At 39.9% G+C, this 23,417-nt stretch overlaps 1 protein-coding gene across 2 annotated transcripts in view; it reads right to left on the bottom strand.

Annotated features, from left to right (window-relative positions):
• LOC110967823 (kalirin-like) overlaps positions 1-23,417 on the bottom strand; it is a 66,813-nt gene that overhangs the window by 18,327 nt on the left and 25,069 nt on the right. For both annotated transcript variants that reach the window (XM_051941931.1, XM_051941932.1), the window contains exons 22-43: positions 22,853-22,932; positions 22,636-22,774; positions 21,591-21,725; positions 19,679-19,832; positions 19,482-19,597; positions 19,053-19,175; positions 18,522-18,704; positions 18,322-18,446; positions 18,187-18,253; positions 17,983-18,092; positions 17,356-17,425; positions 17,161-17,250; positions 16,258-16,350; positions 16,067-16,178; positions 14,609-14,799; positions 12,479-12,580; positions 11,978-12,132; positions 11,245-11,347; positions 9,690-9,851; positions 8,072-8,258; positions 289-333; positions 100-200 (exon numbers count right to left, since the gene is read on the bottom strand). In XM_051941931.1, the coding sequence (XP_051797891.1) occupies positions 100-200; positions 289-333; positions 8,072-8,258; positions 9,690-9,851; positions 11,245-11,347; positions 11,978-12,132; positions 12,479-12,580; positions 14,609-14,799; positions 16,067-16,178; positions 16,258-16,350; positions 17,161-17,250; positions 17,356-17,425; positions 17,983-18,092; positions 18,187-18,253; positions 18,322-18,446; positions 18,522-18,704; positions 19,053-19,175; positions 19,482-19,597; positions 19,679-19,832; positions 21,591-21,725; positions 22,636-22,774; positions 22,853-22,932 (2,643 nt within the window). The remainder of the gene's footprint in view (positions 1-99; positions 201-288; positions 334-8,071; positions 8,259-9,689; positions 9,852-11,244; positions 11,348-11,977; positions 12,133-12,478; positions 12,581-14,608; positions 14,800-16,066; positions 16,179-16,257; positions 16,351-17,160; positions 17,251-17,355; positions 17,426-17,982; positions 18,093-18,186; positions 18,254-18,321; positions 18,447-18,521; positions 18,705-19,052; positions 19,176-19,481; positions 19,598-19,678; positions 19,833-21,590; positions 21,726-22,635; positions 22,775-22,852; positions 22,933-23,417) is intronic.

Here is a 23,417-nt window from a genome sequence, read left to right as displayed (position 1 = left end):
ATCCATTTTGTGGAATTAATTTTACTGATTTTAGTTCATTTAAATGAACGAATGAAATGATGAATAAATAAATAAACGTTTCAATGAATTTATTTCTACCTTCAGAGTGTTTCCGGTTCCAGAGCCGCTTCTTTTGGGACCCGGAGAACTGACGGAACCTGAAGTTCCGCCCACCTGGAATGCTGAGGGAGAGGAGCCAGCTGAGAGGAGAGACAGGTGAGACAGGTGAGCTGCAGGCTTCTGATTGGTTCGTTAAATTTCATTAAATTTAGAGACAGGAGTTCGTACTTTGACCAGTCGGAGGAAGAGAAGAACCGTCGAAAATGCTGGAGTCTGAAAATAGAAAGATGAGTAATTCATTATTATTATTATTATTAATTTAACTCAAGATTTAAAATATTATTTGTCATTATTTATTAAACAAAACAACTGGAGGAGTTTAAAATTTTATTCATTTTATTATTATTGTGATGATATTTACTGACATTTTTTCTAACATTAGTTGATTATTTTCATGATTTTATTTTATCATTTTTATCATTATTCTACGAACTACTGCACTAGTTTCTAATCATTTTTAATTTAAAAGTTTTTATTATTTTCATCATTAATCAACATTCACTGTCTAAAAACTATCAAAAAGCTTGATAAAATTATTTCTCATTAAACGTTTGATTTTATTATTTTTTAAATACTAATAAGTATTTAATAAACCAAACTATTGATTTTATATTTTCTGTGTTTATTTTATAACAAATTTTTATTTATTGTACATAATTATCAGACACAGTTTTGAATTACAGTGGTATGAAAAAGTATCTGAACCTTTTGGAACTTCTCACATTTCTGCATAAAATCACCATCAAATGTGATCTGCTCTTTGTCAAAATCACACAGATGAAAAAACAGTGTCTGCTTTAACTAAAACCACCCAAACATTTATAGGTTTTCATATTTTAATGAGGATAGCATGCAAACAATGACAGAAGGGGGAGGAATAAGTAACTGAACCATCACATTTAATATTTTGTGGCCCCCCCCTTTGGCAGCAATAACTTCAACCAGACGCTTCCTGTAGCTGCAGATCAGTCTGGCACATCGATCAGGACTAATCTTGGCCCATTCTTCTTTACAAAACTGCTGTAGTTCAGTCAGATTCCTGGGATGTCTGGCATGAATCGCTGTCTTGAGGTCATGCCACAGCATCTCAATGGGGTTCAAGTCTGGACTTTGACTTGGCCACTCCAGAACGTGTATTTTGTTCTTCTGAAACCATTCTGAAGTTGATTTACTTCTGTGTTTTGGATCATTGTCTTGTTGCAGCATTCATCCTCTTTTTAGCTTCAACTGTCTGACAGACGGCCTCAGGTTTTCCTGCAAAACATCCTGATAAACTTTTGAATTCATTTTTCCATTAATGATTGCAGGTTGATACCCCCTCCACCATGCTTCACGGTGGGGATGAGGTGTTGATGTTGGTGAGCTGTTCCATTTTTCCTCCACACATGACGTTGTGTGTTCCTCCCAAACAATTCAACTTTGGTTTGATCAGTCCACAACATATTTTGCCAAAACTTCTGTGGAGTGCCCAAGTGCCTTTTTGCAAACATTAAACGAGCAACAATGTTTTTTTAGACAGCAATGGCTTCCTCCGTGGAGTCCTCCCATGAACACCATTCTTGGCCATTGTTTTACATATAGTCGATGTGTGCACAGAGATATTGGACTGTGCCAGTGATTTCTGTAAGTCTTTAGCAGACACTCTAGGGTTCTTTTTTACCTCTCTGAGTATTCTGCGCTGAACTCTTGGCGTCATCTTTGGTGGACGGCCACTCCTTGGGAGAGAAGCAACAGTGCCAAACTCTCTCCATTTGTAGGCAACTTCTCTGACTGTCGATTGATGAACATCCAGACTTTTAGAGATGGTTTTGTATCCTTTCCCAGCTTTATACAAATCAACAATTCTTGATCGCAGGTCTTCAGACAGCTCTTTTGAGCGAGCCATGGTGCACATCAGACAATGCTTCTCATCAAGACAATTCTTACCAGGTGTGTGTTTTATAGTGGGCAGGGCAGCTTTAAGCCACTCATCAGTGATTGGGCACACACCTGACTTAAATTGTTTGGTAGAAATTGGTTTCAATAGCTCTTTAAGTCTCCTTAGGCAGAGGGTTCAGTTACCTAATCCTCCCCCTTCTGTCATTGTTTGCATGCTATCCTCATTAAAATATGAAAACCTATAAATGTTTGGGTGGTTTTAGTTAAAGCAGACACTGTTTTTTTCATCTGTGTGATTTTTGACAAAGATCAGATCATATTTGATGGTGATTTTATGCAGAAATGTGAGAAATTCCAAAAGGTTCAGATACTTTTTCATAAAACTGTATCTCTAAACCAAAGAGGACAGAAACTGCAGAAACAGGAAGTAAAACACAAACACAAAACAAACACACAATACAACTAAAACAAGCACAGCTAACAGCTCCACAACAGACCCCTGCTGTCTCTGTCTTGTCTGTCTCCATTCTTTCTTACTTTGTCCTGTCTGTCTCTGTCCTGTTTGACATCATAATGACCTCAATAAATTCAGAATAAAATATTTAAGAGAAAACTAAATAAAATAAATTAAATTAAAAGTAGATTAAAACAATCTGTATCAAACCATACAGATATTAATAAACGAAAGCAAGGAAATTATATTTTCAATACAGACTAGTTAAAGTTAAAAAATAAATCCATGCTTAAAATATTATAAATTTAAAATGCCAAATAACATGGAAATTAAAATATTTGTTAAAAAGTTATATTCATCAAAATTTAATTATATAGTCAGAGATGTGGAGATAAATGAAATACAACCGCTGAACAGAGGACATGGAGGAATAAAATCAAAATTCTATTAATATATATATATATATATACTTAAAAATAAAAATGTTTGTTTCATATAAATAAAATAAAATCATTTTAACAAAGCAAAATAAAAGTCTTGATAAATAAATTAAATTGAAACAAAACAAGATAAAATAAATCGGAACAAAATTACATATAAAATAAAATAACTTTGTAAAAAAACAATAACAATAAAATGGAAAAAACTTAAAAAGGAATCAAGAGATTAAAAATAAAAATAACACAATTGCTAAAGAAAGTCAATAAAACTGAAGAAAATATATATAAAATAAATCATAAAATAAAAATAACAACAATAAATGAATTAAAGACAAAAGTTGTTTTAATAAAATTAATTTTTCAGCCTGAAATCAACAGAAATGACTAAAAATAAACCAGAGAGATTTTATTTTGAAACGTCCCATTGTTCTACCAACTAAACACACAATAACACAAAACACACACAGAGGACCACACACACAGTCACACTAGAACACACACACAGTCACACTAGAACACACACACAGTCACACACACACAGTCACACTAGAACACACACACAGTCACACACACACAGTCACACTAGAACACACACACAGTCACACTAGAACACACACACAGTCACACACACACAGTCACACTAGAACACACACACAGTCACACTAGAACACACACACAGTCACACACACACAGTCACACTAGAACACACACACAGTCACACAGTAACACACACAGTCACACAGTAACACACACAGTCACACAGTAACACACACAGTCACACAGTCACACACACACAGTCACACTAGAACACACACACAGTCACTCTTGAACACACACACAGTCACACTAGAACACACACACAGTCACACAGTCACACACACACAGTCACACAGTCACACACACAGTCACACAGTAACACACACAGTCACACTAGAACACACACACAGTCACACAGTAACACACACACAGTCACACAGTAACACACACAGTCACACAGTAACACACACAGTCACACAGTAACACACACAGTCACACTAGAACACACACACAGTCACACACACACAGTCACACTAGAACACACACACAGTCACACACACACAGTCACACTAGAACACACACAGTCACACAGTCACACACACACAGTCACACAGTAACACACACAGTCACACTAGAACACACACACAGTCACACAGTAACACACACAGTCACACAGTAACACACACACAGTCACACAGTAACACACACGCAGTCACACTAGAACACACACAGTCACACAGTCACACACACACAGTCACACAGTAACACACACAGTCACACTAGAACACACACACAGTCACACAGTAACACACACAGTCACACTAGAACACACACAGTCACACAGTCACACACACACAGTCACACAGTAACACACACAGTCACACTAGAACACACACACAGTCACACAGTAACACACACACAGTCACACAGTAACACACACAGTCACACACACACAGTCACACAGTCACACACACACAGTCACACAGTCACACACACACAGTCACACAGTAACACACACACAGTCACACAGTAACACACACAGTCACACACACACAGTAACACACACACAGTCACACTAGAACACACACACAGTCACACAGTCACACACACACAGTCACACAGTCACACACACACAGTAACACACACACAGTCACACTAGAACACACACACAGTCACACAGTAACACACACAGTCACACAGTAGCACACACAGTCACACAGTCACACACACACAGTCACACAGTAGCACACACAGTCACACAGTCACACACACACAGTCACACAGTAACACACACAGTCACACTAGAACACACACACAGTCACACATACACAGTCACACTAGAACACACACACAGTCACACTAGAACACACACACAGTCACACACACACAGTCACACTAGAACACACACAGTCACACAGTCACACACACACAGTCACACAGTAACACACACAGTCACACTAGAACACACACACAGTCACACAGTAACACACACAGTCACACAGTCACACACACACAGTCACACAGTAACACACACAGTCACACTAGAACACACACACAGTCACACAGTAACACACACAGTCACACTAGAACACACACACAGTCACACAGTAACACACACACAGTCACACAGTAACACACACACAGTCACACAGTAACACACACAGTCACACAGTCACACACACACAGTCACACAGTAACACACACAGTCACACTAGAACACACACACAGTCACACAGTAACACACACAGTCACACTAGAACACACACACAGTCACACAGTCACACACACACAGTCACACAGTAACACACACAGTCACACAGTCACACACACACAGTCACACAGTAACACAAACAGTCACACTAGAACAGACACACAGTCACACAGTAACACACACACAGTCACACAGTAACACACACACAGTCACACACACACAGTCACACAGTCACACACACACAGTCACACACACACAGTCACACAGTAACACACACAGTCACACAGTCACACACACACAGTCACACAGTAACACACACACAGTCACACACACACAGTCACACAGTCACACACACACAGTCACACAGTAACACACACAGTCACACAGTCACACACACAGTCACACAGTCACACACACACAGTCACACAGTCACACACACACAGTCACACAGTAACACACACAGTCACACAGTCACACACACAGTCACACAGTAACACACACACAGTCACACAGTCACACACACACAGTAACACACACACAGTCACACAGTAACACACACAGTCACACACACACAGTCACACAGTAACACACACACAGTCACACAGTCACACACACACAGTAACACACACACAGTCACACAGTAACACACAGTCACACACACACAGTAACACACACACAGTCACACTAGAACACACACACAGTCACACAGTCACACACACACAGTCACACAGTCACACACACACAGTCACACACACACAGTTACACAGTAACACACACAGTCACACAGTCACACACACACAGTCACACAGTAACACACACAGTCACACTAGAACACACACACAGTCACACAGTCACACACACACAGTCACACAGTAACACACACAGTCACACACACAGTCACACAGTAACACACACAGTCACACTAGAACACACACACAGTCACACACACACAGTCACACAGTCACACACACACAGTCACACAGTAACACACACAGTCACACTAGAACACACAGCGACTGACAGGAAGTTTCCTTCAAGTCAAACTTTAACCTGAAACCATGTTAAGCTCTGGGCCCAGAGTGTCTATGTGTGTGTTTATGTGTGTGTTTCTGTCTGATAGTGTGTGTTAACGTGTGTGTTACACTGTGTTATTTTGTGTGTTTTCTTGTCAGTCAGGTTAAAGTTTACTCAGTGTGGCTTTCATTATTTTCTCTCCTGAACCTTAACTGAAAAAAACAGTAAAAACCTCTGAAATCTGATTCTTATGTTTTATAAAATCTGTGTAACTAATAATGACAATAATAAAAAACATTATTATTATTAGTCACAGAATTTATGTACATTTTTCTATTTTTTCTCAAAACTATATGTCAGTCACTTAATTTATTTTTGCATTTTTCTCAAATATTTTATTGTTTTAGTTAATTTTTTTTAAACTTCATTTGTATATTTGAGACTTTTTATTTCCTTTTTTCTGATGCTTTATTTCTGTTTTTAGGCATTGGCTTGTATGTTTTATTTTATATTTTTGGATATTTAATGTATTATTTTTTACAGTCTATTACAGTTTTTGTATTGTATGTGTTTGGTTAATTGCTATTCTTTTTTATTTACATATCTGGACATTTGATTAATAATATTTCAACTTCATTTCTATTTTTTGTTTCTTTTTATATTTTTAGGGACATTTTATGATTGATTTTATATATAAATTCATTGCTATTTTGTAATAATACAGTTATATTTCTTAACACTTTTTATTTCTATTCCTCACCACATGTTTTTGTATTTTTTTCAGAAGTTGCATTTGTATTTTTATGTGAACATTTGTATATATTTGAAATATTTTTTTTTCCTATTTTTCTAATATTTTAGTTTTATTTCTCAAACATTAACTGGTGTTTTGTTGTTTAAACCTATTTCAGTAAATGTATTTTTATACTTCAGACATTGTATTTCTATTTTCTGGGTACATTAATATTAATTATGAGTATTTTTCAGTTGGAGGTGAATCTGATGATTTCTCTTTAAGTGACACAAAAACAAACTGATCTATTTTAACATTTCCAGCCAGTAGTCTGTTTAAAACATGGATTCAAATATTTATCTGACAGACAGGAAGTGAAACTAAATGAGGATGTTGGAGTTTAAACAGGAAGTCTCTTTTTAAAAGTCTGTCTGGATCCAAACGTCTCATTTTATCCACATTTATCACAACTTAGTTCCAGTTTTAAAACATTTATTTATGACTTTATTAAATAATGATTTAGGCATTTAACTATTATTTTTTCTGAAAATATATTTATATATTACCAATTATTTAATTTAATTTTCATTTATTTTTCATGGTTTATTTACATTTTTCACATATTTAATGTTTTTGGCACAATTTTATAATCACTATTTTAAATTTTAGGAATATATATATATATATATTCTGTTATATTAACAATATAATTTTAAACCAAACTAAATATGTTTCAAAAAATCTTATTCATATTTACAAACATTTTATTCATATTTCTATGAAAATGTATTTATATTTTACATATTTTATATTTTTTAATTTTGAAATTGATATTTATATGAAAGTTTATTTAGATTTTTGCAATTTTGTTTTTAATTTTTAATTAATATTTCTGTGAAAATGTATTCATATTTTTTCCATATTTTCATCAGTTTTTAATTTTTAAATTAATAATTCTATTAAAATGTATTTATATTTTGACACATTTTATTAGTTTTACATTTCTTATTAATATTTCTATGAATTTTTATTCATTTTTTCTGTATTTTATTTCTATTTTCTAACATTTTACTGATATCTTAAAGGATTGTTCTCTAATTTATTCATTTTATTTCCTCCATTATTCTCTGCAGGATTCACCAAAAGTAATCTCAGTATGGGGAGGAAGTAATCAGATTACTGACCCCTGGCGGCGCTGGAAGAGGAGTTGGAGGAGGAGGTGGTGGTGGTGGAGGAGGAGTTAGAGGAGGAGGAGGTGGTGGTGGTGGAGGAGGAGCTGGAGGCCGTGGTGGAGGCTGGAACCAGAGCCTCCATGTCGGCCGCACTGTGGGAGTGTGACAGGCAGAGGGCGCTGACGGGGAGGAGGCCCTCCTGGAGACACAACAGTTTGATTTAACCGGGGGTTAGCTGTCCTGTGTTCAGGTTGCATGTTAGTGTTCAGGTTGTATGATTGTGTCTAGGTTGTGTATGATTGTGTTCAGGTTGTGTATGATTGTGTTCAGGTTGTATGTTTGTGTTCAGGTTGTGTATGATTGTGTTCAGGTTGTGCATGATTGTGTTCAGGTTGTATGTTTGTGTTCAGGTTGTGTATGATTGTGTTCAGGTTGTGTATGATTGTGTTCAGGTTGTATATGGTTGTGTTCAGGTTGTATGTTTGTGTTCAGGTTGTGTATGATTGTGTTCAGGTTGTGTATGATTGTGTTCAGGTTGTATATGGTTGTGTTCAGGTTGTGTATGATTATGTTCAGGTTGTGTTCAGGTTGTATGTTTGTGTTCAGGTTGTGTATGATTGTGTTCAGGTTGTGTATGTTTGTGTTCAGGTTGTATATGGTTGTGTTCAGGTTGTGTATGGTTGTGTTCAGGTTGTGTATGGTTGTGTTCAGGTTGTATATGGTTGTGTTCAGGTTGTGTATGGTTGTGTTCAGGTTGTGTATGGTTGTGTTCAGGTTGTATATGGTTGTGTTCAGGTTGTATATGATTGTGTTCAGGTTGTATATGTTTGTGTTCAGGTTGTATATGGTTGTGTTCAGGTTGTATATGATTGTGTTCAGGTTGTGTATGGTTGTGTTCAGGTTGTATATGGTTGTGTTCAGGTTGTGTATGGTTGTGTTCAGGTTGTGTATGGTTGTGTTCAGGTTGTGTATGGTTGTGTTCAGGTTGTGTATGATTGTGTTCAGGTTGTGTATGGTTGTGTTCAGGTTGTATATGGTTGTGTTCAGGTTGTGTATGGTTGTGTTCAGGTTGTATATGGTTGTGTTCAGGTTGTGTATGGTTGTGTTCAGGTTGTGTATGATTGTGTTCAGGTTGTATATGGTTGTGTTCAGGTTGTGTATGATTGTGTTCAGGTTGTATATGATTGCGTTCAGGTTGTATATGGTTGTGTTCAGGTTGTGTATGATTGTGTTCAGGTTGTGTATGATTGTGTTCAGGTTGTATATGGTTGTGTTCACGTTGTATATGGTTGTGTTCAGGTTGTGTATGATTGTGTTCAGGTTGTGTATGATTGTGTTCAGGTTGTATATGGTTGTGTTCAGGTTGTATATGGTTGTGTTCAGGTTGTGTATGATTGTGTTCAGGTTGTGTATGATTGTGTTCAGGTTGTATATGGTTGTGTTCAGGTTGTGTATGATTGTGTTCAGGTTGTGTATGATTGTGTTCAGGTTGTATATGGTTGTGTTCAGGTTGTGTATGATTGTGTTCAGGTTGTGTTCAGGTTGTATGATTGTGTTCAGGTTGTTTTCAGGTTGTATATGGTTGTGGTCAGGTTGTATGATTGTGTTCAGGTTGTGTTAGCTGTGTCACCTGCTGAGGCGTCGTATCCGTTGTTCTGACCAGACACCAGCCGGGTCGGTCCGCTGGTCGCTCTACCAGCTCCACTGTCTGACCACAGCGAACACTGAGTTCCCCTGGACCTCCAGATGAGAAGTCCAGGAGAACCACGACCAATTCACAGCCTCCAGACAGCTGCAACACAGATGAGGAACAGATGAGATATACAGCTGAGATGTACTGCTGAGATACACAGGTAACATCCAGGTGAATTTACATGTCATGCGTTTATATCAATATATTATTTAAATACGATTGTATTTACTTCATATTTTTCAAATGTTTCACTTTTATTTTTAAAGAATATTCCACTATAAGTTTTTCTGACAGGTTATTTATATTGTTTTCACATTTTACAGACATTTCAGTATTGAAAAAAAAGTTGAACATTGATTAATTTCTTTTACACATACTCTTATTTTGTTCTATTATTAAAAGTAATTTTTCCATTTGTCTGTTTTCAGTCAAATGGGATAAAAAACATCCCAGAATAGATTAAAAAAAACTGTAAACACATGGTCCGCAGCTGTGCTCTGATTGGCTCAGCCGGGCGTCACGTGACCTGGACGGTGAGGCCAGGTTGCCATGGTTACAGCGGAGTTGGTGTGAAGCGGAGCTCAGAGGGGAGTTCCCGACAAATCGAACACAGCTGTGATCAGAGACGAACCTGCAGCTCAGAAACGCAACTTTTCTCAAGTTTTATCGCCTTTTTCTCACATTTAGACCGAAAATCACAGAAGAGAGTCAAAAGATCTAAACTTTATCCTCTCTACAACTGGAAAATACGCAAAACAACCACATAAATACACAAAACAACCACATAAATACACAAAACAACCACATAAATACACAAAACAACCACAGAAATACACAAAAACAACCACAAAAAAACACAAAACTACCACAGAAATACACAAAACTACCACAGAAATACACAAAACTAATACAGAAATACACAAAACTACCACAGAAATACACAAAACTATCACAGAAATACACAAAACAACCACAGAAATACACAAAACAATAATAAAACACACAAAACAACCACAAATATACACAAAACAAACACAAGGAGACACAACAACCCTCTACTGTAACGTGGGGTTAATAATGGATGGATTTTCCTCACAGTGAAGGAGACGTAAAAACTGGACCTGGACGTCTTAAATCCACCAGAACAGCGATGAAAGAACTTCTGTTTCCTCCTCCTCTGTATTTTCTTCTGTATTTGAGCTTTCTGGTTTTAGCCGAGAGGTCGGAAGTCAGCTAACCCCACCCGCCCCAGCGCCGGCTAGCCCCACCCGCCCCAGCCCAGCTCACCTCCAGCAGGTAAAGCAACCAAACGCACCTCCAGAGCAGAGTTAGAGGCAGCAGCTCCTCTGGACGAGGAGAGAAACTCCCTCAGACACAAACAGCTGCAGCAGTGAGGTCATCGACGACACACCCCTCTGAGCGCGCTCACTGGGAGCTGTGTGCTCTGGTGTGTGTTTTATGTGTGTTCTAGTGTGTTTTATGTGTGTGTTACCTTGTCGCTGTCGGCGGTGTTCTGAGAGGTCCGGGAGGCGATGGAGACGGTGTCGGGCTGACTGCTGGCATCTCCCAGACTGTCAGCGTCTTCACTGGTCTCCCTGAAAACAAAGAAAAATTCATAAACACACAGCAGCAAAATGTTTAAAACATGTAAGAAAATACTGATATATTTATGTAAAAATGTAAAGAAAAAGGTTTGAACATTAGGAATAAAAATTACAAATAAAAGGTGTAAAACAAATTATTTAAATTATGAAAAATAAAAGTAAAGTTTTAGAAAAATATTATGAAAAAAATACAAATGTTTTCAAAAGATGATAAATACAATCTAACAGAGAATCCTCTAAAAATATAAAGAATTTTCCATAAATATAAATCTTCTAAAAACATGAGTAAAACCTCTGAAGATATATGAAAAAAACACCAAAATAAATAAAGTTTCAAAAAATATAAATTTAAGATGTCTAAAACTAAAAATAAAATTGTTGTTTGAAAAGTGTAAATGAAATACATGAAACACATGATAAGAAAAATAAAAAGTCTCAAAAAACATAAATAAAATGTTAGAAAATTATGCATTATTTTTATAATTTTTTAATAAAAATAGATTCTTAATAAAATTTTTAGAAATCTGTATTTATAAATATAAATAAACGTCTAACTCTGGAGGTGAACCTGAGGCCACCTGATTAAATAAAACTACAACAGAACTAAAATAAAACTCTGACCTCCTGGTGATGCTTCTCTGCCGCCCCAGCGTCGGGTTGGGCGTCTTGGGCAGGGGGATGGGCTCCCTCAGCGCCCCCCGCAGGTGACCCCGCCTCTCCTGGATCACCTGTCGAATGCTGCGAACCCACTCCTGCTTCAGCTCTAACGACGACGCCTGAGACGAAAACCAAAGATTATTCTCTGATTATCGTCCACACACCAGAATAAAGCTACGTCCAAGTCAATAAATACAAACAAACAACAAATAAGAATCATTACTGCTTATAATCGACAGTGGAAAAGCTACAAATCACACTTTCAAATAACTGAAAATTTCAATAAAATATTTCTTGCTCGTTAAAATATAGTTTTAATTTTTTTTATTTTCCTGCCATACCCTGTAAAAGAAAAACATTATTTGCAGTCTTTTCCCGTTTTTGTTCTCATAAAGATGTTTTAGAGGCTTTCAGATGCTAAAAACAGCTCAAATATTCCACAGAATAACCGATATCCAGTCGTACCTTCAGGACGGTTTTGTTGTCGGACGTCGGCGTCCGTCCGACCCACAGAGCAAACTTACAGGGGTCGCCCTCAATGTGCTCCGTCACGCCGAGCTCCGAGGTCTGGAACACATTCAGAAACGCTTTCATTTATACCAGGAATTAAATATCACCATAAACAAGAAAAGTCCCTAAATGTCCCCACAAACCACAGAGATGTCCCCATAAACCACAGACGTCCCCATAAACCACAGAGATGTCCCCATAAACCACAGAGACGTCCCCATAAACCACAGAGACGTCCCCATAAACCACAGAGACGTCCCCACAAACCACAGAGATGTCCCCATAAACCACAGAGATGTCCCCATAAACCACAGAGATGTCCCCATAAACCACAGAGATGTCCCCATAAACCACAGAGACGTCCCCATAAACCACAGAGACGTCCCCATAAACCACAGAGACGTCCCCACAAACCACAGAGATGTCCCCATAAACCACAGAGATGTCCCCATAAACCACAGAGACGTCCCCATAAACCACAGAGACGTCCCCATAAACCACAGAGATGTCCCCATAAACCACAGAGATGTCCCCATAAACCACAGAGACGTCCCCATAAACCACAGATGTCCCCATAAACCACAGAGATGTCCCCATAAACCACAGAGACGTCCCCACAAACCACAGAGATGTCCCCACAAACCACAGAGATGTCCCCATAAACCACAGAGACGTCCCCATAAACCACAGAGACGTCCCCATAAACCACAGAGACGTCCCCATAAACCACAGAGATGTCCCCACAAACCACAGAGATGTCCCCACTAACTACAAAAAAAACACCAAAATGTCCCCATAAACAAAACAAGTGTTTAAAATACCCACATTATTTACCCTTAGTCTTCAGGTATTAAAGGTGTTTTACCCTCAGTCGGTTCTTGTACAGGTATTTAAGGTGTTTTTACCCTCAGTCTTGAGGCATTTAAGGTGTTTCTAAATGGTACTTAAGGCATTTCTACAGGTATTTGAGGTGTTTCTATATCTAAGGTGTTTTTACCCTCAGTCCACAGGTATTTAAGGGGTTTCTACAGGTATTTAAGGTGCTTCTCCTGGTATTTAAGGTGTTTTTACAGGTATTCAAGGCGTTTCTACAGGTATTTAACCCTCAAGCAACCAAGCTATTCTAGCGACTAAAATGACCGACTGGGCTCATTTATGACCCCACTATATTTTACACAGGAATACGTCTACTTTAGTGCCTTTTTTGTGCTTTCTTACCTATTCCACTCCACTGCATTTTAAGATGGATATTCTAAAGTAATCTTCTTTTATTATTCATGGATTTTAATCATTTTTGACTCAGAGCTAAAGTAAAACCATATGAACAATATGATGCATTGTAAGAACGCAATAACATTTATTTAGACACACTTTGTCTGCCACTTCTTTTAAGACTTTATTCCTTTTGTTTCCTCAATAGTAAATCAAAAGTACATAAAAACAAAATCTACACAAGCATCTTGTCTGTATGTGTGCGATGTAACATGCAGAGAAGTATTTAGATTAGGGGCGGCTGTGGCTCAGGGGGCAGAGCCGTTCGTCCAATGACAGACACTTTACCCACCTTAGCTCCAGTGCTGCCACTTCCACTGGTGTATGAATGTGTATGCTGTGTAATGTTGGTGGTGGTCAGAGGGGTTGTAGGAGTGGATTGGCAGCCAGTCAGTCTGCCCCAGGGCAGCTGTGGCTAAAAATGTAGGTCTGCCAGCTATAGTGCACTGCAAAACACTGAAATATAACGATTAGATGTAGAAATAAATAAATAAAACTAAGGCCTACAATAGTGAAAAACCTACACATCTTTCTGGGGTCATAAGTGACCCCAGACAAGTTTCCATTATCCTTGTCACACCAGTTGGCCGATCTCTACAAAAAACTATGAGCAGCTGTAGGACAAGTAGATTGACAAATTCATGGTAGGAAACATTTTTCAGATAAAAGATATAAAAACGGCAAATATAATTATATGGCTGGGGTCATAAATGACCCCACTTGGTCGCTTGAGGGTTAAGGCATTTCTACAGGTATTTAAGGTGTTTCTACAGGTATTTAAGGCGTTTCTATAGGTATTTCTGGTCTTTTTACCCTCAGTCTGCTCTTATACAGGTATTTGGTTCGTCCTGACGAGTCTTTGATCTCTTTGCTGAAGATGAGTGACAGCTCAAACAGGAAGAGGTGTCGGTCCCGCCCCTTTCGGATCAGAGACTTGGGCTCCCAGACCAAGAAGGAGTCCTGCAGGAGGAGCTCGCCCTGAACCTCCAGACCCTCCTCCAGACCTGCCGGGGACCAAAACAGGGTACAGGGCACAGGCGTTGGTAACACGAATATCAGAGCATCCGTCACGTTTGATCTTCAACAGTTAATAGAATCCACAGATGTTGAGCTCAAGCACCTTTTTAAATTCAGCAAAGGCGTACCGAAATTAAAAAATAACAAAGTTTGTCCAAAAGGCCATTTCTCTAAAATATGATATAAAATACGTCCCAAAAATTGTTCAAGTTAAATCAAGTTTGTCCAAAATGACTTGAAATTTGTCCGACATTAAATAAAATGTGTTTAAAAAGACGCAAAAATTATTCCTGATTTTCTTAAATGGACAAGTTTGTGCACTACAACCCAAAAGTTGTCCAAAGAGACTAAAACTTGTCTAAAATCACTCTAAACTTGTCCAAACCAACACAAAGTTCATCTGGTTGGACTCTAAATGATGCAGTTTTTCTACAATAAGGTATAAAATATGTCCCAGATGACCTAAAACTTAGGTGATTCCTTAATTTTCTTAGTTTGTCCAGAATCAACAAAAAGATGTAAAATTCATCCGAAATGACAAAACAAAAATTGAAACGACTCAAAAATTGCCCAAAATAAATAGTTTGTCCAAAAAGACTCGTCAGACAAAACTCAAACGAATCCCAAATGACTTGAGATTTGTGCAGAAGAAGTAAAAAATTGCTTTAAATGACTCAAAACTCTTTCAAAACGATTTCTGATTTTCTCAAATGACGAAATTTGTCCACTACAACTCAGAGGTTGTCTAAAGAGACTAAAATTTCTTTAAAATGACTCTAAGCTCATCCAAACCGACATAGCGTTTGTCCAATAGGCCTCTGAAATTGTACATAATGACACCATTATTTCTACAATATGATATAAAATATGTTCCAAATGACTCAAAACTTGTTAAAAGTGATTCCTCTAATTTTCTAAAATGTTAGTTTGTCAAAAAAGACTCGAAAGTGATCCAGAAAGACGTAAAAATCCTCAAAAATGAATAAAGTTTGTCCAAAATAACTCCCAAAAAATGTCTTCAAAAAAACTCAAAAAATCCCAAATGACTTGAGAATTGTGCAAAATAAATAAAAATTTGCCAAACATGACTCAAAACTCGTTCAAATCAATTCCTCAAAGTTTGTCCACTATGACTCAAAAGTTGTCCAAAGAGAGTAAAACTCATCTGAAATGACTAAACCGACACGTTTCCAAACTGACAACATTTGACAGATGGATGAGGTGTGGATGTGACCGCTGGTACTTCGTCGTTACCTTCTAGCATGCTAACGTGCATAGCATCGTTAGCTCTCTTGGGGACGCTCAGCATCACGTCGAGGCCTTCCTTTATCTCGCCTTTCCCTTCCTCGCAGCAGGCCAGCAGCTCCTGGAGGGAACAGTTGGACGTCTTTAGAACAGGATAACTTTATCGAACGGTTAACATCGCTAGCAGAACGTTCCATCACCTTTAGCAGCAGCTGGTATTTGGTGATTCTCTGGACGGGTTTGATCAGAGCCGAGGAGATGGAGTTAGCCAAACCATGTCTCCTCTGGACCTCCTGGACACAAAACAAACTTTGAGACACAAAACCCTCTGGAAGCTTCAGCGACTAACAGCAACAACTAAACTATAGAAGTCTCAAAGGTTCCTCCAACCGTATGACTTCCTCTTTCCTGTATTTCTCCACATTTTAGTGCATTTCATGTGTTGAAAGTGTTGTTAGATTCTGCTAATTCTAATAAAAGCTAATGCTAATGCTAATGGGTCAAAAGGGCTTAAGAGTTGTGGAACTTTGTCCCAGATGGTACCTAATGTACTACAGGGATTGTAGTATTTACAGTATATTTAGCAGTGCCTGTTGTGGAACACGTAGTTGTACTGTGTATTCTGAACCATACTATATGGATGGCAGATATTTCAGAGTATATTTTGCAGTACCTGTAGTATTTACAGCATATGTAGCAGTACCTATTGTGGAACTCTTAAATGTCCTGGATGGTACCTAATGTACTACATGTGTTGTAATATTTACAGCATATTTAGCAGTACCTGTTGTGGAACTGGTACATGACCTGCATGTTTTGCATCGTACTACATTTATTGCAGTATTTGCACTATATTTTAGAGTATGTCTTACAGTAACTACTGTGGAACTCTTAGAAGTCCTGGACGGTACCTAATCTACCACAGGTACTGTAGTATTTAAAACATCTGTCGTCATATATTTACATGTTCAATAAATATTTGTAAGTAGTACATGGGTTGTAGTATCTCTATTAAAGTAGTTTCTAGTATATTCATCAGTGTCTGTTGTGTTTGTCCTTATGTAGTACATGTATTGTAGTATTTGAAGTATTTTCAAACAGACCTCGAAGAACCCGACGCCGTGCTGCTGGATCAGTAAACTGGAGTCCGGTTTGTTCCTGCAGTATGTCACGTACATGTGGAACTTATCGGCCTGACGGAAAACAAATACTTTTCCTTTCATTGCACTTCAGCCTGTAAAGTCTGCAGTATTTATACTGTGTAGTACTGTAGTGTAAATGTGATCTGAGCCGGTTACCCAGGTAACGAAGCAGTGGCCCACGTCCTCCGGAAGCTGCTCATAGTTTTCCAGCTCCTTCAGGAAAATACTGCAAAACACACAGTACTGCATTAACACACAACAAAATACACAGCGTTTGTACCACATGTGGAACCTCTGTTGTGTACATTGGTACATATAGGTGTCTTAGAAGTGTACTACTACTACACTGCAGTACAATTTACAGTACCTAGTTACCCAGATAATGTACTACTGTAGTACATATATTCTGAAGTCAATATACCTGTACTTGTTGTGGAACTCATAACATCCCGGATATTTCCTACTATAGTACATGTATAGTAGTATTTGCAGCATATTTAACAGTATATTCTGCAGTACCTATTGTGGAACTAAGAAATATCTTGGATATTCCTTCATGAAGTGCATGTATAGCAGGATTTGCAGTATCTTTTGGAGTATATTGTGCAGTACCTGTTGTGGAATTCATGGATGTCCTGAATGCTTTGTACTGTACAACATGTTTAGGAGTATTTGCAGTGTATTTGGGAGTATTTTCTACCTGTTGTGAAACTTGTAGATGTCCTGGAGGTACTGTACTACATGTTTAGTAGTACTTGTGGTATATTTGAGAGTATTTTCTACCTATTGTGGAACTCGTAGATGTCCTGGATGTTTCCGAACACGACGTCGTCCTTGTTGGCCAGACCAGGTGGGACGTCCTCCGAGCCGCTCGTCATCTCCCACAGATACGTCTGCATCAGGACACAGTATTACTGTTAGGAAGTACTGCGCAGTATGATGTAGTACTACATGGCGGTATGCCTGTCTGAACCTGTCTGAGCATACCTCGATACACTCCTGCAGATCTCTGACGTAAACCCGTTCCGTCTGGAGGAGCTCGGCCATGATGTACCTGCGGACCAACACCAGCGTAAGTACTCCAGTACTGCCACTCGTAGTACTAGTACCAACAGTACTCACTCTTTCTTGCGGGCGGAGCGCCTCTTCTCGTCGCTGACCTGGTGGCTGGGGTCGGACAGGTTGACCTCAGGGTCAGAGTCGGACAGACTGTTGGGGATGAGCTCCAGCTCCAGGTCCTTGTTGTCCTGAGGGGACACCAGAGACCGTCAGCAGGACTGTGTCCAACAAACCGGCGGTCCTCTAAAACCATCCTGCGTTACCTGAGAACAGCCTCCCAGCGCCGCCTCCAGCAGGTGGCGATACTGCCCCATCCGGACGGTGAAGTCGCGGTAACGTTTGTCCACCGTGGAGACGCAGCGGCGCAGCTCGGTGCGGTGGGCGTGGCCTTTAGCTAGCATGCTCTCAGCTAGCTGGATCAACAGGTGGACCTTCTCCTGGGTATGCTAAGGATAACCAGAAGACTTAGTAAGGTTGCTTCTTTATGGTTGTTTTGTGTCTCTCTGTGGTTGTTTTGTGTCTTTCTGTTTGTGGTTATTTTGTGTCTCTTTGTGGTCGTTTTGTGTGTCTTTGTGTCTGTTTGTGGTTGTTTTGTGTCTCTTTGTGGTTGTTTTGTGTGTCTTTCTGTCTGATTGTGGTTGTTTTGTGTCTCTTTGTGGTACTTTTCTGTCTGTTTGTGGTTGTTTTGTGTCTGTTTGTGGTTGTTTTGTGTCTCTTTTTGTCTCTTTGTGGTGATTTTGTATCTTTTGTGGTCGTTTTCAAGTCTTGAATCTGCTGAAGCGTGATAAACTCACCTTTGCAGAAACACAAAACTCTCTGTGTTGGTTCAGCATTTCTTGTGTTTCGGCGACGGTTGCCCCCGGCGACGTGTGTGTTGCCAAGTAGTGGTCACCTGACTGCTGCAGCCAATCCAGAGCCTGCATAGAACGGCCACATTAGACAGTTTTAATTTAGAATAATTGATCAGAATGATGATTATTAACAGATTTTTTCTGTTTTTTTTACTTTCTGAACAACGGTTCAAATCCCAAAATATTACATTTATTGTCATATGAGATTAAAGAAAACAGCAACTTTACATTTAGGAACCAAGAATCATCAAATAATTGACACCTTTGTTCTATGAACTGAGCAAATGTTTGTTTCTTCTTGGCTGGATATCACTTAGTTAATGACTATAGCCTGTGCAGACTAAAGGCGTAGGGTTCTAAGGGGAACCCTACCTGCTGGGCGTGGCTCTGGAACATCAGATACTGCTGGCACTGGTCCAGTCTGCGCTTCTTCAGTGTCCAGAAGTGCAGGACTCTGTTTTCCCTCTGCAGCAGCTCACTGAGGATCCCTGCATGGACGGATTAAAGGACAGGTTACACAAGGCGTTCCTCAGGGTTCCGTCCCGGTTCCTCAGTTCTTCTGTTCTCACCTTTGACCTGCTGCTCAGGGACCCGGGAGTGTCCGGTCACCTCCGTCACCCCCGAGACGGTGACGCTGTGGCCGGAGATGTTGGCCATGGTGACGCTGTTGCGGTGAATGTACTTGAGAAAAACTTCAGCATTGCGTCTCGCCAGGGTGCAGGCCTGTTGCCACGGAAACAAGATGGTTATCGTAGTACAACACATAAATAACCTGAACATTTTGCACAACCCACCTCATTTGCACATTTCATACTATTCTGTCTATTTTATCTTGATTGTTGTGTGTTCTTTTTGCACTGTTATTGGGAATGAGAGACGCAAGCATTTCACTGCCAGTAATTGCTTCATGTAATTTTTAGTATGTGACAATAAAAAGTCTTTTAGACCTTTTTTTAAAAAAAATAATACTGCAGTACTGAAAGCATTACACATTAATCAGACACGAACAGGACTTTTAAAATAAATCAGGACAATCTAAGTACAGCTGAAACTAAAGGTTTATTCATATGATATTTTCTCCAGGCAGTAGGTAGGAGTGGACATCTAGGTGTACCGAGCCCTGGTGGTGTAGACTAGCTCTGGTGAAACATCACCTTACTGGTGGGGAAGGAACCTGAGCTGGTGGAGGAGGTGGATGGGAAAACTCTGACTGTTGTCTGTTCTTCTGCACCAACAGCAGTTCAGAGTATTCGGCCTTCTTGGAGTCGTTGGGAGGTTCCTGGAAGAGGGACCACCTGGAGACTCCTTAGTTCTCCTGGAGGACTTCAACACTCACGTGGGCAACGATGGAGAAACCTGGAGGAGGTGATCTGAACCTGAGTGGTGTTTCGTTATTGGACTTCTATGATAGTCATAGACTGGACATAGCAAACACCATGATGGAGCAGAAGGTTCTCTCTGAAGAAGGAGGCTTTTCGGACCTCATGAAGCAGCTGACAGGTATTGCGTGGTCTAAAAGGTGGCGGCTGGAGCAGCTGTGGAAGCTAAACCTCGGGTGTGGAAGGAGTTCAGAGAGGATATGGAGAAGGACTTTAAGTTGGCCTCTAGGAAGTTCTGGCAAACCGCTGGACGCCTCAGGAAGGGCAGGCAGGGCTTTACCAGGCTGTGTACAGTTGGGGTGGCGAACTGTTGACCCGTACTGGGGACATTGCTGAACAATGGAAAGAGCACTTTGAGGAACTCCTGAACCGTGGAAAACATGTCCTCTGTGGAGGAGCAGAGATTGAAGACTCGGAGTGATCTTCGTCCACATCCGTGGCAGAGGTCACCGAGGTGGACGAGATCCACTCTGAGATGCTGAAGGCTCTGGACATTGTTGGACTGTCTTGGCTGATACATCTCTACAATGTGGACATCAGGTATGGCACCTGTGGAGTGTCAGACCGGGATGGTGGTTCCCATGTTCAATAAGGGGGATCAGAGAGTGAGTTCCAACTATCAGGGTATCACACTTCTCAGCCTCCCCAGGAAAGTTTCCTCTAGGATGCTGGAAGGGAGACTCTGACTGACTGTAGAACCTCAGATTCAGGAGGAACAATGTGGATTATGTCCTGGTTGTCAAACGGTGTATCAGATCTTTACTCTTGTGGAGCTGCTGAGGGGGTCATGGAAGTTGGACCTGCCAGTCTACTTGTGTTTTTTGGATCTGGAGAAGGTCTATGACCGTGTCCTCTGAGGACCTCTGTGGGGGTACTGAGGGAGTATGGGGTACCAGGCTCTTTGATATGAGACATTCCACACATTTTAAAACACCTGCCAAAGGATCTTAAACATGTTTTTGATTCCTTCATGACACTCTGTGGAAAGCCGTAAAAATCAGAGGCTGCATTTGTGCTAATTGATTATTTTCAGACTTGTAGGGGTCATAATTAGACACTCAAAGGTGTTTCTCCGTGAGTTAAACTCCTCCTCACTCGTCACCTTCAGGAAGGCCTCCTTCTGCTCCATGTGTTTGTTGATGAGCGGCAGCAGCTGCTCCGGCTGTCGGTCGCCTCCTCCACACCAGTCCTCCTCCCGCCGGTACTCCTGCTCGAGGCTCTCCAGGACGCCGCACACCTGGACACACCAGCAGATAGGAGGAAAACCAATCACACACAAACTGACCATCACGTCACACAAACGTAAATATGTAGGTACAGTAACATCTATTATGCTTGGCAGCCCCTGTTCACGTGGTATGGTCAGATTTATTGTGTCTAGCGCCCCCTGTTGACCTGGGACGGTCACATTATCATCTAGCGACCCTGTTGACAGGTACAGTTAGATTTATTATCTAGCGCCCCCTGTTGACCAGGTACAGTCAGATTATCATCTGGCTCCCTCTGTTGACAGGTACAGTTAGATTATTATCTAGCGCCCCCTGTTGACCAGGTACAGTCAGATTATCATCGAGCTCCCTCTGTTGACCAGGTACAGTCAGATTATTATCTAGCGCCCCCTGTTGACCAGATACAGTTAGATTTATTATTTCTAGCGCCCCCTGTTCACTAGGTACGGTCAGATTATCATCTAGCTCCCTCTGTTGACCAGGTACAGTTAGATTTATTATCTAGCGCCCCCTGTTGACCAGGTACAGTCACATTATCATCTCGCTCCCTCTGTTGACAGGTACAGTTAGATTATTATCTAGCGCCCCCTGTTGACCAGATACAGTTAGATTTATTATGTCTAGCGCCCCCTGTTCACTAGGTACAGTCACATATATTATCTAGTGCCCCCTGTTGACCATATATAGTCAGATTATTATCTAGCGCCCCCTGTTGACCAGGTACAGTCAGATTATTATCAAGCGCCCCATGTTGACCAGGTACAGTTAGATTTATTGTGTCTAGCACCCCCTGTTGACCAGGTACGGTCAGATTATTATCTAGCGCCCCCTGTTGACCAGGTATGGTCAGATTATTATCTAGCGCCCCCTGTTGACCAGGTACAGTCAGATTTATTGTGTCTGGCACCCCCTGTTGACCTGCTGTGATGTCCTGTAGAAGGCGGCGGAGGCGTTGACCAGTTTGAGTCGGTCTTCAATCCTCAGCATCAGAGTTTGCCAGTGCAGCGCCACCGTCTGTGCACAGGACCTCACTGCATCTGGATCATAGTGGCCGGACCTGAGAGGTGGGAGGTCACTGTTAGGACTTCGTTAAATATTAATCAATAATTAGAAGTATTGATCAGATGGAACTCACCTGACCAGCAGCTCAGCTCTCTGCTGCAGTGCTAGCGCCACCTGGTGGGTCCTCTGCAGGGAGTCGGCATGAAGAAGAGCCTGGAAGACGTTCACAGGTCAACATTTAATTCATATATTAAAGGAAAATACAAGATCATTCACTGTTCTTGTGTCGTTTTGTGTCTCCTTTTGGCCGTTTTTTGTGACTGTAACTTTTTTGTTTAATATTTTATGTTATTTCATGTCATTTGTCTTGCTGTTGTTGTTTTGTGTCTCGTTTTTTGTTTTTGTCTTTAAATGTCTGACTTTCCTCATTTGTCTCATGTTTTTGTTGTTTTGGTTCATTTTTGTCTCACTTTTTTGTCTAATTTTTGTAACGGGTTTTGTTTTATTTGTTGTTTTGTGCATCATTTTTGTTGTTTTTTTGTCTCGCTTGTGTTTGTCCATCTTTTACTTCTAAATTTTTGTCTCTTTTTGTTTTTTATTTGTCTCGTTTTTCTAATTTTGTGTCTCATTCTTGTAATATTTCTTCTCAGTTTTTTGTCTGACTTTTGTCGTTTGTCTAATGTTTTTTCTACTTTGTT

The sequence above is a fragment of the Acanthochromis polyacanthus genome, chromosome 22 (assembly GCF_021347895.1).
Source record: "Acanthochromis polyacanthus isolate Apoly-LR-REF ecotype Palm Island chromosome 22, KAUST_Apoly_ChrSc, whole genome shotgun sequence".
In the NCBI taxonomy this organism is placed as follows: domain Eukaryota; kingdom Metazoa; phylum Chordata; class Actinopteri; family Pomacentridae; genus Acanthochromis; species Acanthochromis polyacanthus.
The sequence above is the reverse complement of the archived record's forward strand: the minus strand, read 5'-3'. Positions and strand labels throughout refer to the sequence as shown.